The 14,735-nt window shown below is 45.2% G+C and overlaps 1 protein-coding gene across 1 annotated transcript; it reads right to left on the bottom strand.

Annotated features, from left to right (window-relative positions):
- Positions 1-139: 139 nt before the first annotated feature.
- LOC103281719 (uncharacterized) lies at positions 140-14,507 on the bottom strand. The gene is made up of 6 exons (XM_062974303.1): positions 14,447-14,507; positions 10,458-12,585; positions 8,570-8,710; positions 5,518-5,623; positions 3,744-3,939; positions 140-1,062 (listed from the first exon to the last, which is right to left on the bottom strand). Exons 1-6 carry the CDS (start codon positions 14,505-14,507, stop codon positions 605-607), a joined length of 3,090 nt encoding a protein of 1,029 aa, XP_062830373.1. The 3' UTR covers positions 140-604.
- Between the last annotated feature and the right edge of the window lie 228 nt (positions 14,508-14,735).

The following is a 14,735-nucleotide window of genomic DNA, read 5'->3' on the forward strand; positions in this document are numbered from 1 at the left end:
GAGAAAATAAACTTTGAATCCATTAATGACTTGGTCAAAGCAAGACAAAGTTTCTTTTTTTTATGAAATATCATTGATTCCATTAAGGAATAATGGATTGGAAGATACAAACGTATAAAAAGCAGTTATTACAATCCAACTCTTGAAGACACAGAAAAACTGTTTTTGCAATGAATAAGCAAAAGGCTAAGCTGAACTGGCTTTATAATGTTTGGTCAACGTAGCCCAGTGCTCTCAATTCTGACCAGCACCCATTCTCTCCTGAGCTCCAGGGAGGATTCTTTTCCTAAGAATGGCATCCCTGAGATCATTTAATATAGTCAAGATTTTAAAACAGAACAGTATATGCAGAACAGTTTGTGGGCTTCTCTAGGTCCTCTTCGTGCAATTCTATGGTGTGTTCATGGCCAAAACAAATAGCGTTTCTTTTTATCCACCGTTTTAGGAATCTACACTGGGGTTTTTGAACATATCCCCAGTGCATACAAGGGTCATGCTGGACAGTATTAGTAGAGACAAATTCCTTTCCTAATTTCATGTCTCTAGATTTCTTTCTTAGGTATACAACCCTACCCCCAAACCCATTCAACACCCCAGATTTATATCAGGCATCCTCAAAGAAGGACTTCGAAAGTGCCTGAGCTTTTTCCAAAGCAGCCATCAGGGCTTTTGCTTCTTCTGTATCCTTTAAGGCAGTGCCATGCAACCTGCTCACTACATCGCTCACTTTCTCCATATTTTGGTTTATAGTAAGGGCAACATGCTTTTGGAGAACAGCAAACAGTTCCCAAGTCAAAGAAGGCTCTTGGGTCCCACTGGCAGGATTCACCTTCTGTTTTTTACGGGGAGGTTCTGAATCCTCTCCTTGCAGCGCTGATTCACAGCCAGCAAGACTCTCCCCAGAACTCTCCACACACGTCACCTCTTCTGGCTGTGGTGGGTCCCGTCTCTGAGGTCTCTTTAGACTGGTGGGCTCTTGTATTTGAAGGGCTTTGCTTGGATAGTCTGCCGCCTCAAGTTCGGAAGGAGGTCTCTTCTGAGCTGCAGCACTGGGAACACAGCCTGGTTTTGAGGAAAACACAGCACATGAGACTTCCACAAAAGGAGCCCGCAAACCCTTTTAAGTTTGTAGACATATTAGGCAGCAGCACAACTGGCAAACAAAGCAGTGTGAGAAGTAAATATCACCTGGCCAAAAGACCTTCCCAGATCAATTGTTCTCACTGAGGGCCTTTCCAGACAGGGCCCAAATGATGCCTCCAGTAAAAAAGGATTAATTCGGGACAAAGCAGGTCCCAGGTTTTGATCCCCATAGCCCAGGGGTCCCCAAACTAAGGCCCGGGGGCCGGATGCGGCCCTCCATGGTCATTTACCTGCCCCCCGCCCTCAGTTTTAGACTTAGGCTCACCCAAAGTCTGCAGTGACTTGAAGGCACACAACAACAACAATCCTAATTAACTTGAGTATCTCATTGGCCAGAAGCAGGCTGACACTTCCCATTGAAATCCTGATAGGTTTATGTTGGTTAATTTTTTAAAAAAATTGTTTTTGTTGTTGTTGTTGTTTTTGCACTACAAATATGACATGTGCTGTGTTCATAGGAATTTGTTCATTTTTTTTCCAAATGATAATTTGGCCCCTCAATAGTCTGAGGACCATGAACCGGCCCTCCACTTAAAAAGTTTGAGGATCCCTGCCATAGCCCATTTTGCTCTTTCCTGGTATGTCATTTCTATGTGCCAGGAGGCCTGTCACAAAGGTGTCATGGCACCCAGTGAGTTTTTACTTATTTTAAGGGCTTTGGGGGAGGAGGGGGTGATCCCATGCCCAGGGCCAGCCCTAGGTAATTTTCAAGTGTAAGCAAACAATATTTTGGTGCCCCAATCCAATCACTGAAAAATAAAAGGTAGAAGGTAGAGCTGAATAGAATAGATAAAAGAGTTACCTTACAAACCAGAAGTTTATTTACATCATTATGTTCATATAGTTACATTACATAGAATTAACACGGCCATCCCCCCGTATCCCGATTCAATGCCAAGGCCTGGCCGTCACTGCTTGGCTCAGACAGCTCAGTGTGGAAGGGAAGGGGGCGGAGCCGCCTGAATGACAGACAGCCAGGGGCTGCCCGTCATTCAGGCAGCTCCTCCCCCTTCCCTTCCAGGCTGAGGCTGAGTGCTCTGAGCCGAGCACTGAGGACCAGGCCTTGGCGCTGAACCGGGATGCAGGGAGGTACCCTCGCAACCCTCCCTGGGCACTCCAGGCTTCGGTGCCTCAACAGCGCCCCTAGCAGATTTTGTGCCACCTGCAGTTGCTTAACCGGCTTATAGGTTCTGCCGCCCCTGCCCTTCCGGGAGAGCATGGGGACACTGAATCAGGAAAGACTGGATTTTTTGGGCAGGTATGGGGATGAAAAACCATATCGAATCGGATTTTTTTTAAACCTGCTTTGGCGTGAGTATTCCCCATGTCTGGAAGCGCCCTGAGTTGAGTTCTTCCCAAATACACAAGGAGCCAAAAGAGGCAAAGGAAATCCCATGGTACCATCTTATGCATTCAGTCTTGAGGGATAAGGAGGAAACTGGCTTATTAACAGTACAGGAGAAACCCTGCACCCATGTGGCTGCTATCTGAGTTTCATCTACCAACATCTAACACAATACGTCCTTTCTAGGAATTTCCTTGGTCTCCAGATCATTCTATGACTGGCTTTGAGCATCCCCTCATGAAGCCGGAAGCTGGAAATGTTAAATTGCCTCTGTGTTTGTCTATATATGTTGCATCTCTAATGGCATTGAATCTTTGCCATGCATATGTGCATTGTGATCCGCCCTGAGTCTCCTTCGGGGTGAGAAGGAAGGGCGGAATATAAATATTGTAAATAAATAAATAATACATAAATAATTCTTCAGGAGTTTTCACAGAGATGTTATGGAGGACCTAATACATTCTTAGAGAGAAAACCGCAAAGAACTGTCTAGGTCTTCCAGGGTAATTTATTTCAGTCGGGCCCATGTTATTCATCTAGACAGAATGATTCACCGTACAAGGCATTTGGATGCTTCTGGTGGATGTAGAAGTCCGTCCTGCAAAACACACCAGACCATGGCTGGCACACTGAGTGTGATCAAGCAAGGTGGGGATCACTTAAGTGTGACAGTACCCATCATTCAGGGGGAGAGGCTAACATGAAATTGAGAAGAAGGAAAACCTCTCTTGCTCCTCCTCTGAAGAAAACAGCAGTGAAGGAAGGTCAAGAGACGAGAAGACTTCCCAGTATTTTCCAAAGCAATGTTTCCATGCCTGGAATCACCTGTCCACTGGACCAAAGACTGAGCCAGTAATGTCAGCAGGGTAGACACCAGTCCCGAGAGCCACTAGAAAAGCAGAGACCAGCAAGACCCAAGCCTGGCAAACACTTTTGCCAGAATAAAATAATCCCTCTGCAAGAAGAGCCAGAAGAGCTGAAGAAATGCTAAGTTCCAATGCAAGGGTCTGATCGTGTGAGGATTTGTGGAAAGGGAAAGAGAGTATAGAAGGGGAAGTCTGGCCCCAGAGAAATAAACACCAGAGCCCACTGCTCACTCAGGCCTGCAAGCCTTGGCCTGCTTTCCACCCCGTGGGCTTCCCCTTACCAGTATCAACATGACCCTGTGAAAAGTGGGAAAGGGCTGCACCATAAGTACAAACAGCAACATGCCGGTCCATTCACCAGTTTATCCAACCCTTCGTTCCAGGCTTACTGGGCAGTTCTGGAGGCTGGACTCTCCCTGTGGTTGTTGCCACTGATGTGACACCAGGAAGCTGAATCCAAGGGCCCTGTAAAGGTGGCTGCTCGTTCCTTCTGATGCCGTGGTTAGATGAAGGAGACCTCAAGGTGTCATCTAGCTTCCTATTCATCGCATTAAGCTTCTCTGCCATTAAATGGTGATATTCCATCTAGAAAGAGGAAAACGTGTGAGAGGGAGGGAGTGAACATTAGACAGTATTGCAGAGTCTTTTAGCAGGTATGGGGTCAGAAGGAGAGGAGGTTAGCAGTGAACAGAACCTTGAGAAATGCCTGGCAATGGACTACTCCCTCCAATACTCCTTCCAGTAGCACATATCAAAGGAAAACTGCCCATTCAGGTGCAGGAAGCTCAAAACCCATGGATGCACATGCCTCATGATAGATAATCCCATAGTAAAATGGATATATATATATATATATATATATATATATATATACACACTAGCTGTGCCCGGCCACGTGTTGCTGTGGCGAAGTATGGTGGTATGGGAAATAAAGTATTGAGGAATTGGTGGTAGTTAAGGTAAAGGGTATGCAAGCAATGTAAACCCATACCTCACAACCTCTGAGGATGCCTGCCATAGATGTGGGCGAAACGTCAGGAGAGAATACTTCTAGAACATGGCCTCACAGCCCGAAAGACATACAACAACCCTAAAGGGTAAAGGTTTTCTCCTGACATTAAGTCCATTATAAATGGGTTATATAGCTGTGTGGAAGGGCCTTGAGTCTACACTGCCATATAATCCAGTTAAAATCAGATAAATCTGTATTTTATAGGCAGTGTTGAAAGGCCTAAGTGAGGCCTAACTCTGCCTATCCCCTGGGCTGAGTGGGTTGCTACGAGACCAAGTGGGCGGAGCTTAGCCTTCTAACTGGCAGCAATTGGATAAAAACAATTATTCCTCTCCCTCTAATTAGGACTTTATTTTTCTTTTCTTTTTGTTGTATGAACGTAGAGACATTGATGAGGGGTTGTGCTGCCAAGTTTAGTATTTCTGGGATGTGTAGTTTTGTTGTTTTGTCCTAGGCCAAAATTTCATTACCCGTATGTATGTGTGTGTGTGTGTGTGTGTGTGTGTGTGTGTGTATATATATATATATATAATGCCAAACCAACAGTCTGCCTTCTGATTCTGGTGGGATCCATGAATATAAGAGGGCCAACCATACTTTGCTTTCCTCCCAAGATCTACCTCTGAACATGCTATTGCCATTGCTTGCACTGGACTGTAGGCCTCTGCGGTGACTCTAAGGTAAACCTATCAAAGAGTTTTCTTGGTAAGATTTATGCTGAGTTAGCTTGCCTTTGCCTTCCTCTGAGGCTGAGAGAGGGAGACTTGTCCAAAGCCACTGAGTGTCTTTCCATGGCTAAGCGGGGATTCAACTCCCGAAGTCCTAGTCCAATATTCAGACCATTACACTATGCAGGCTCCCAATGCCAGATGCTGAAAAATAGAGACAACTGCCTCCAGGACCGCTCTCGGTTAAGCACAAGGATAAATAGCAGCAGCTAAGGAGACAGAAAGGGAAAAGATGGGAAGGGGAGGAGAGGAGGAAAATGAAGCAAAGGGATGGGCAGCGGGGTATCACAACAAGGTCAAGCAGAAATGGCAGGATGAACCTGTGGCAATGCCAAGGAGTGCTGTCAAAAGTGGGCAATATTCAGGAAAACCTGGACTACTACTGTTTCTGAATCCTTCCGTTGCGTGTGGCATATAACATACCTTACTGTCAGCCACACTGTAGACCTCCTCTTCTATTTGCCTGGCATAAGCCTCCAGGATCTTCTTTGCTGCTTCTGAGTCATTATCAGGAGAGATGGTTTTTGCACTGCCAAAAGCAGAGAGAACAAACACCATTACAAAAAACTATTGGAAGATAATAATAATGATAATAATACTTTATGTATACCCCGCTCCATCTCCCGAAGAACTCGGGCAGCTTACACTGGGACAAGCCCAAAACAATATTACATCAATAAAACCAGTAACACATTAAAATCACAGTATAATAACATATCTTGCTGCTGCTGCTGCTGCTCAGTCGTTTAGTCATCGACGACTCTTGGTGACCTCCTGGACCAGTCCCGGCCAGAGCTCCCTGTCGGCCGTCACCGCCCCCAGTTCCTTCAAGGTCAAGCCAGTCACTTCAAGGATACCGTCCATCTATCTAGCCCTTGGTCGGCCTCTCTTCCTTTTTCCTTCCATTTTCCCCAGCATCGTGATCTTTTCCAAGCTTTCCTGTCTCCTCATGATGTGGCCAAAATACTTCATCTTTGCCTCTCATCTCCTTCCCTCCAGTGAGCAGCCATTGGGCATGATTTCCTGGAGGATGGACTGGTTGGATCTTCTTGCCAAGGTCCAAGGCACTCTCAGGATTTTCCTCCAGAACCAGAGTCCAAAAGCGTCTCTCTTCCTTCGCTCAGCCTTCCTTATGGTCCAGCTCTGGCATCCATAGGTCACTATGGGGAAGACCATTGCTTTGACTATGCGGACCTTTGTTGCCAGTGTGATGTCTCTGCTCTTCACTATTTTGTCAAGGTTGGCCATTGCTCTCCTCCCAAGAAGGAAACGTCTTCTGATTTCCTGGCTGCAGTCTGCATCTGCAGTGTTCTTCACGTCTTGAAATATAAAGTCTGTCACTGCCTCCACCTTTTCTCCTTCTATTTGCCAGTTATCAATAGGTGTAGTTGCCATGATCTTGGTTTTCTTGATGTTTAACTGCAGCCCAGCTTTTGCACTTTCTTCTTTCACCTTGGTGATAAGACTCCTCAGCTCTTCCTCACTTTCAGCCATCAGAGTGGTATCATCTGCATATCTAAGGTTGCTAGTGTTTCTTCCAACAATTTTAACTCCGGCCTTGGATTCCTCAAGCCCCGCATGTCGCATGATGTGTTCTGCGTACAAGTTGAATAGGTTGGGTAAGAGTACACAGCCCTGCCGCACTCCTTTCCCAATCGTGAACCAGTCTGTTGTTCTGTGAACTGTTCTTACTGTGGCTACTTGGTCTTTATACAGATTTCTCAGGAGACAGACAAGGTGACTTCTTACAAAAGTTAAAATAACGTAAAACATCGGCAGTAATCCCAATCAGTAGTCAAGTACCATAGGACATGGGCTATTTTAAGGGGAAATGGAAAACCTAAAGTGCATATTCTTCGGTGACTAGGGATGGGAACTGCTAAAGGTAATAAAGTGTATGGAATGGCCAAGGCCTAGGTAAAGCTCATGGACAATTAATTATGAGTTACGAGAAGGCACCTGTGAACATCCACGTTTTCAGATTTTTCCGGAAGGAATTCAGGGCGGGAGCTAATCTAATCTCCTGTGGGAGGGAGTTCAAGAGCCGGGGGGGCACCATCGAGAAGGCCCTCTCATCCCCACCAACCACGTTTGAGACAGAGGTGGGATCGAGAGGAGGGCCTCCCCAGCAGACCTTAGAGCCCATGTGGGTTCGTGGGGAAAGATGCATTCATCAAGATCTAAATAAAGATCTAAATAAAGATCTAAATAAAGTTCACATCAACCCAAATCATTCCAAATGATTAAAAAAAACCCTACAGCCTGAAAATTATTCAAAAGACTGGTCTTCCCTTAGGAATCTATCATCAAAATCTATGAGAGAACCTGGGAGAGAAAGGCTAGAGGGTGGGGCAAAAAAGGAAAACTGGAGCTGTATTTTTCTCCCAAAATACCTTCCAAACAATGAGGTACAAATTAGCCTCGTGTACCTAGTGGCTGTCAGGCGCCCTGACTGATGAGTCAGGTCTCACCTTCTGCGCTTCCGTCAGACCACTTTGCAACGGCTAAAGTGGTACCGACAAAGAACGACAATTTTGTTGATCTTATCTGCTGAACCCAGCGGCACTAAATGCTTTATTTTACAAGATATTTACAATGCTAATAACCAAAGCTGTCTGGACACATCATGCCTCCGCAAGATCAAATCATGGAGTTTTTCTGTGTCTCTCAGAGTCCGTTATCAGTGAACTGAAGCACCTCCCTGCATTCCACAGTCCATGACATATCTTCCTGTCACATAGCACACAAACAGAAGTCTTGGTCCTTTGCCCTTCTAGCCATCAATCAGGGCTCGCTGCAAATAACCTCTTGACTACTGGAATGCTTGCCGGAATGAATACACACACTTCCACAGCAACAACAGATTAAACATTTCACTACACATTACAAATACAGTAACAGTGACACTACCTGAGATGGTGACACCAAAAGGACTGTTTATAAACATGATATATTTCAGTAGAGGCATTTTATAAAAGTATTCCTTGAGTTAGGCACAACCATAAGAACATTTTTCGTAAGCCCTCCTTATATGTTCAATATCAATATACTGATAAGGCTAAAACTCTGTGTTAACTGACTTTTTGAGCCTTCTATTATACCTGCACTCTGGTCAGAACTGTCCTTATTGCCCACTGAGAAGGACACTTCAAACCACACAGTTTCAGCTGCATGTGCTATAAGTACACATTGTTTCTGTTGTTGCTGTTTGGTTAAAAAAAGTTTTTGCTACTGTAGTTGCACTATTGTGGTCCAGTATGATGCAGGAGGAAGCCCATGAGGAAGACATCATGGCTGTACTGGATGGCACTAATGCCAATGATGCCACTGGATGCACAAACCAACTCTCAACTGAAATGTTTAACTTTCCATAATCTGTTCAAAATACACAAGCCACAAAATTCAAGGCCCCACCCTGCCATTTTGGCATGAAACAATGACAATTCCAAAGCATGTGGTGTTCACAAATACTTACAAATTTTGTACTAATAAGCTGCGCTCCTCTGGAGTGACTTCCCTGTGCCAGGTATTCCTCAATCCAGTACACAAATACGATATAAAAGGTGGCACAGAATCATTGAGGTTTCCAGCTCTGCCAGAACATCCACCTGCACTTCTGAAGAATAATTGAAGAAAAGCAATTAAGAAAGCTTTTTTTTTTCTTTTGCATTATAAGTTCTTTTTGCACCTTAAGTATCCTCCCTCATTTATCCATACCTCACAACCTCTGAGGATGCCTGCCATAGATGTGGGCGAAACGTCAGGAGAGAATGCTTCTGGAACATGGCCACACAGCCCGAAAGACATACAACAACCCTGTGATTCTGGCCATGAAAGCCTTCGACAACACATCCTCCCTCATTGCTACGAAAGTGGAGAGTAACTGATTGCAACCAAGCACACAGTGACAGTCAATTGCAATTATGCTTTTGGAGAAATAAAAAAAAGTTTGACAAAATGAGAGCTTTTTCAGACCCCTTCTACACTGCCATATAGAATCCACATTACAGTAGAGTTTCGCTTATCCAACGGCAGAACGTTGGATAAGCAAATATGTTGGATAATAAGGAGAGATTAAGGAAAAACCTATTAAACATCAAATTAGGTTATGATTTTACAAATTAAGCACCAAAACATCATGTTATACAGCAAATTTGACAGAAAAAGTTGTTCAATACGCAGTAATGCTACGTAGTAATTACTGTATTTATGAATTTAGCACCAAAATATCACGATGTATTGAAGACATTGACTACAAAAATGTGTTGGATAATCCAGAACGTTGGATAAGTGAGACTCTACTGTATCTGTTTTGAACTGGATTGTATGGCAGTGTAGACATATAATGCGGCCTCACTTCTGCTTTTCCCATCTTTGCATTCAGACCACTCTCTACTCTGTGTGACTGAAGAAATGTCATGTTTGAAGGTTTTTTTCCTCTTGTTTTTGAAACTTAGAAGAAATGGAGTAAGAGCTTAAATCCAATTATTTTCTATCTAGAAATGTAGTTCTTACATATATTTTAAATAAACCTTTTGAAACTTTAAAGACTGAATGCTGCATCTTTGCCTCCTAAAATGAATAATTATTTTACAGCTGTTAGACATTACAGGAATTATGACTAAGCAAGTAACAAGAACGAACAAACAAAAGGACATTACACATAGATGGAAGGACTACTTCAACTGGGTGAAAAATGGAGAAGCCAATGATTACATAAAAGAAAAAATACAAAGACTTTATCTGTGGCTGGACCTGCAAGATTAGTAGGAATATACTGTGGTTGAGGAGGAAGGGTGAGGGAGAGAGGGAAAAATATAGGAAGATTTAGAAGGCAAATGTTAAAGAAAGGGAAGTACAGTAGAGTCTCACTTATCCAACAGGCCGGCAGAATGTTGGATAAGCGAATATGTTGGATAATAAGGAGGGATTAAGGCAAAGCCTATTAAACATCAAATTAGGTTATGATTTTACAAATTAAGCACCAAAACATCATATTATATAACAAATTTGACAGAAAAGTAGTTCAATACGCAGTAATGCTATGTAGTAATTACTGTATTTACGAATTTAGCACCAAAATATCACGATGTATAGAAAACATTGACTACAAAAATGCGTTGGATAATCCAGAACGTTGGATAAGTGAGACTCTACTGTACTACTGTTATGACTATGAATATAAAATCCAATAAAATATTTTAAAAATAATTATTTTATAGCCACAATAATTCACCTTCCGCTTGCTGTAAGCGGACTGCTCAATTCAGTATCCTGTGTGTTCTTTTTGGCTACACTGCTGTTTTGGAGATTTCCCTAACACATTTAACCTTGTTATCATGTCTAGTATTCTGTCCACTTACATCTCTCCATCATCCACCTCAAGGGAGGCATCCGCCTTGTGCAGGGCATTCATCTTCTTCTGCAGGGCAGCCATCTTCCTATGCAGGGCAGCCATCTTGATTTCCCGATATTTCAAATGTGGATGTCTCTGCATGAAATCTAGGTCTTTTTGTAGTTCATCCAGCTCTTCCTGCACCTTGTCCAGCTCTCTATGAGAGGAAACCTCCGAGGACTTCCATAGGTAATTCTGCAACATATCCTCCACCTTCCTAATACATGCATTCACTTTCTCTTCCAGCACCACCAGTTTCTCCACTGGGATATCATGAAGGATGGCCTCCAGGGAAGTCGCCTCCCCCCACAGAAGATGCCGTTCTTCCCGTGGGACATCCTTCAGGTGAACCTTGAGGGGAAGGGCAAGATCACATGCTTTCTTCCATATGGTGTTCCCTTTTTTTGTGGGGCGTGAGGACCATATACGGTATGGCTCATATGTCATTGACAGCAAGGCCATCATCTCCTTCAGGGGGGCTTTCCACAGAAGATCCATGTGTTTCTGAAGAGCGCCCATCTTCACCTTCAATTCACCTGCCTGCTCTGGAGAGATACCCTGCACCGCGTCCACCTTCACCTGCAGGGCATCTGTCTTCTCCCAACTCTGCTCCAGTAGCACAGAGCGCCAGGCATCTATTTCCAGCATGATGTAACCCCCTTCCTTCAGTGGATCACCATGTGGAAGGCCCTTCTTCGGCAGAGGGAGGCCCTGTAGAGCATACACTAAGGTAAAAAGATGGGACAGCTTCGCTAATGTGTCTTGGCTCCAGGCAACATCCACGAAGCCCTTTAAGGAATCAAACTCCACTTTCAAAGCAGCTGCCTCCACTGGCGAAAATTGGCTCAAGGTTTCCCGAAGGGCAGTCACTGCCCGCAATGTATTAAGCCATAGGGCTGACCACAACTCAATCACTATCTTGTTTACAGCTGTTGCCATGTCAAAACAGATGTCATGGTACTCACTCCTCAGATCTTCTGCCTCCTTCCTCCACATGTCCACCGTCTTTTGCGAGGGGTCCTGCAGTGCCTCCATCTCCCGCTCCAGTTTGTTCGTCTCTTTCAACAGAGTATCACACCTGTCACCATTCTCTTCCTCTTCATCACTGTCCTCCCAGAAACTGCCCTCCTGATCCTCATCTCCATCATGATGCTCACCACCACTGCTCCCACCACTTTCTCCATCCCCTTCATGACTGCCACCTCCCTCACTGTCGCTCTCATGCTGGGTGGCTTCGTTCACCTCTTCCCTCAGGGCATCCCACCTGGCATCATCTTTCCCTACATTGTGGTCACCATCACTGTGTTTGCTTCCATCTCCATCCTTACCATGATCTTGACCACCTTCACCACAGTCCATATTTCCTCCTTTGCCGCCTGGCTGTGGGTCTCCCATCTCCAGCTGGCTCCTCTGTGGTTGCAAGGCCCTGCCTTCTCCTCCCTTGGGGCAGATCTCCTCCGGAGCAAAGTTCTTGCCCTGATGTTGCCCTTTCTCTCTTGCTGCATCATGCTTGGCACGGCTCTCTTTTCCCTCATCACTGTTGCCATCACCATCGACTTCATGGTGGTCATCATCTCCAGTTTCCTGACTGCTGTCCTCATCACTTTCATCTCCATCAGAGTTGTCCTCAAGGTCACCCTTTCCCTTGTTTTCCTGAAGTGGGGACTGATATGGTCCTTCCTCCTCCTCCACCTCCAAAGCATCCAGCCCGACACTGCTTCCTTTTCCTTCCTGCCAGTCCTTTCCCTTGCTGTGTTGGGTACCTGGTCCCTCACTGGCTGCACCCTTGTCTTCCTCTCCATCACCATCTCCATCATGAGGCTCATGCTCACTGTCCCCACCGCTGTCTCCATCCCCTTCATGAGTGTGGCTCTCATGGTCCCCATCCTCCTCTCCAGGCTTTTCCTCTGCTTCCTTTTCCTTTCTGTATTTGGTCCCAGGTCCATCCCTGGCTGCACCCTTGTCTTCCTCTCCATCACCGTCTCCATCATGATGCTCACCCTCATTGTTCCCACCGCTGTCTCCCTTCCCTTCATGAGTGTCACCTCCCTCACTGTCTCTCTCATGGTGCCCTTCCTCCTCTCCAGGGTCTTCCTCTGGGCGCAGACAGAGATGGCACTTGGACTCATCTACTCTATGGCATTAATGTTGCTCGATACCATTTGAACTATCCTGGCTCAATGTATGGATCCAGGGGAGTTGTAATTTTACACGGTCTTTAGCTTTTGATGTTGGTGCCTCTCCACACAACTCCCAGGACCACATAGCACTGAGCCACAGCTATTAAAGCGGTGTCAAGATGCCCCACTGGGAGGATTGGGCAGGAAGAGAAATCGAAAGCAATCCTTGAGTAGAAGCAACTCTGCTGCCCCTAGTGGGCAAATCAGGAATAACAAGGTTATAGAGCCACAGAGTTGGAGGAGGCTCAGTGGAGTTCAGTCTTCTGCTCAGTGCAGAATCTCCCATTACAGCATCCCCAGCAAAAAGCTGTCCAGGCTCCTTTGCAGGCATCCAGAGAATGAAGGAGAATCTACCACCAAACTGGAAAAGTGGATCCTTTGCCAAACTGCTTTCAGTGCCAGGAAGTTGCTTTTACTATTCAATCAAAATCTACCTTCCTCTAACTCAGTGGTTCTCAACCTAGGGTCCCCAGATGTTTTTGGCCTTCAACTCCCAGAAATCCTAACAGCTGACTCGAAACCTTTAGACCTGGTCCTACCCTCTGGAGCAGTGGTTCTCAACCTGGGGTATGGCGTCACACCCAGGCACCTTTTAAAGTTTTAAGATGTGCTTTTTCCTTTGCCCAGGTGAACTGCAAGGGCCTTACTTAGAAGCTCTGGAAATCCCAGTAACCAAAGGCACTTCAAGTTGAACAATCAAACAAAATTTTATTTTCACAAAATCTTTGGAAGACTTGGCACACGTAATTAAGGTTGCAAATATAAACAGTCAACTTATAAAACCTTGCAGATGTTCCTTTTTTGCTTTTCCCCTTTAGTTGCTGGGTTAACTTCCACCAAAGGCGAAGAGATCCTGAGATCCTCTTTACCCTTGCCCTGAGCTATTATCAAAAAGGTCTATAACTATCTAAGCTCAAAGCTAGTTTTTTGAGGCGAAGTTGGTAGGGCTTCTTCCAGTGGCAAAGAAATCCGGAGATGTTCTCTGCCCCAATGCTAAGCTACTATTTTTAGAAAGAACAGGTCTTTCCCTATCTATGCTCGGCACTGGTTCTAAAGGCAGGTCAGTACTTACAATGGCTTTGTCAGAGTTGGCCTGGCTTAGCCACTCAAGCACATCTAAGTTCTTTCTTCTTCAGTCTAGAAGGCAAGAGGCTTCTCAAAATGGAGCCTTCTTTCCCCGGGAAAAGGGGCGGTCTCCAGAACAAATAGATACATTTGCAAGCTACAAGCAGCAAAGCTTAGCAAACTGGCTATAAACTCTGCTAATGGCTAAACTATCAGGTTGCTGCAGAATCTGCAACAGCCCTGGAAGAAATGCAAACAGGTGCTGTTCCTACAACTATGAGCAATTTGTAAAATCAAACTCCTGGGAGATGGAACATGGGGTCCCCAGATGTTTTTGGCCTTTGACTCCCAGAAATCCCAGCCAGTTTACCAGCTGTTAGGATTTCTGTGAGTTGAAGGCCAAAAACATCTGGGGACCCCAGGTTGAGAACCACTGCTCTGGAGCATCAGAGAACAAGCCTGCTGCCCTCTCCTCCCTGTAGCAGCCCTTGAGGTATTGAAAGACTGTGATTATGTCATGCAATGGCTGCAACCTCTCCTTCTACTCCATCCTCCACCCAGCCAAGAGCACCCTTCACTCCCAAGAAAGCCCTGCCACCTTTGAAACATGCTCCCATCAACTCCAATGGCTCTAAACCACTCCTTCTGCTCCTGTTTACTCCCTCCATCACTTTGGTGCCATCGTGCTGGCTCAGAGGTCAAATGGACCCACCGCACAAAATAGGCGAGAAGAACATGACATAATCAGGCAATTCTTCATGGATTTCCCCCATCAATAGCAATTATAGGGAGGAGGAAGACTTGCAATGAGATGAGAACAGCACCATGCAATAGAAGTAGAAAGGCCAGCTTCAAATCTGGTTTGCCTCCTTCATGTGATAGTAGAGTTGCAGTACCTTGGTCAAGCCTCTGGGGTTGTAGATTGATTAGGCACTGCCACTCTGGCTATGAAAGCTAAATATCTTGTAAAACTACAGCTCCTTTGATTCCATAGCACTGAG

Source organism: Anolis carolinensis, chromosome 2 (genome assembly GCF_035594765.1).
Source record: "Anolis carolinensis isolate JA03-04 chromosome 2, rAnoCar3.1.pri, whole genome shotgun sequence".
Taxonomy (NCBI): domain Eukaryota; kingdom Metazoa; phylum Chordata; class Lepidosauria; order Squamata; family Dactyloidae; genus Anolis; species Anolis carolinensis.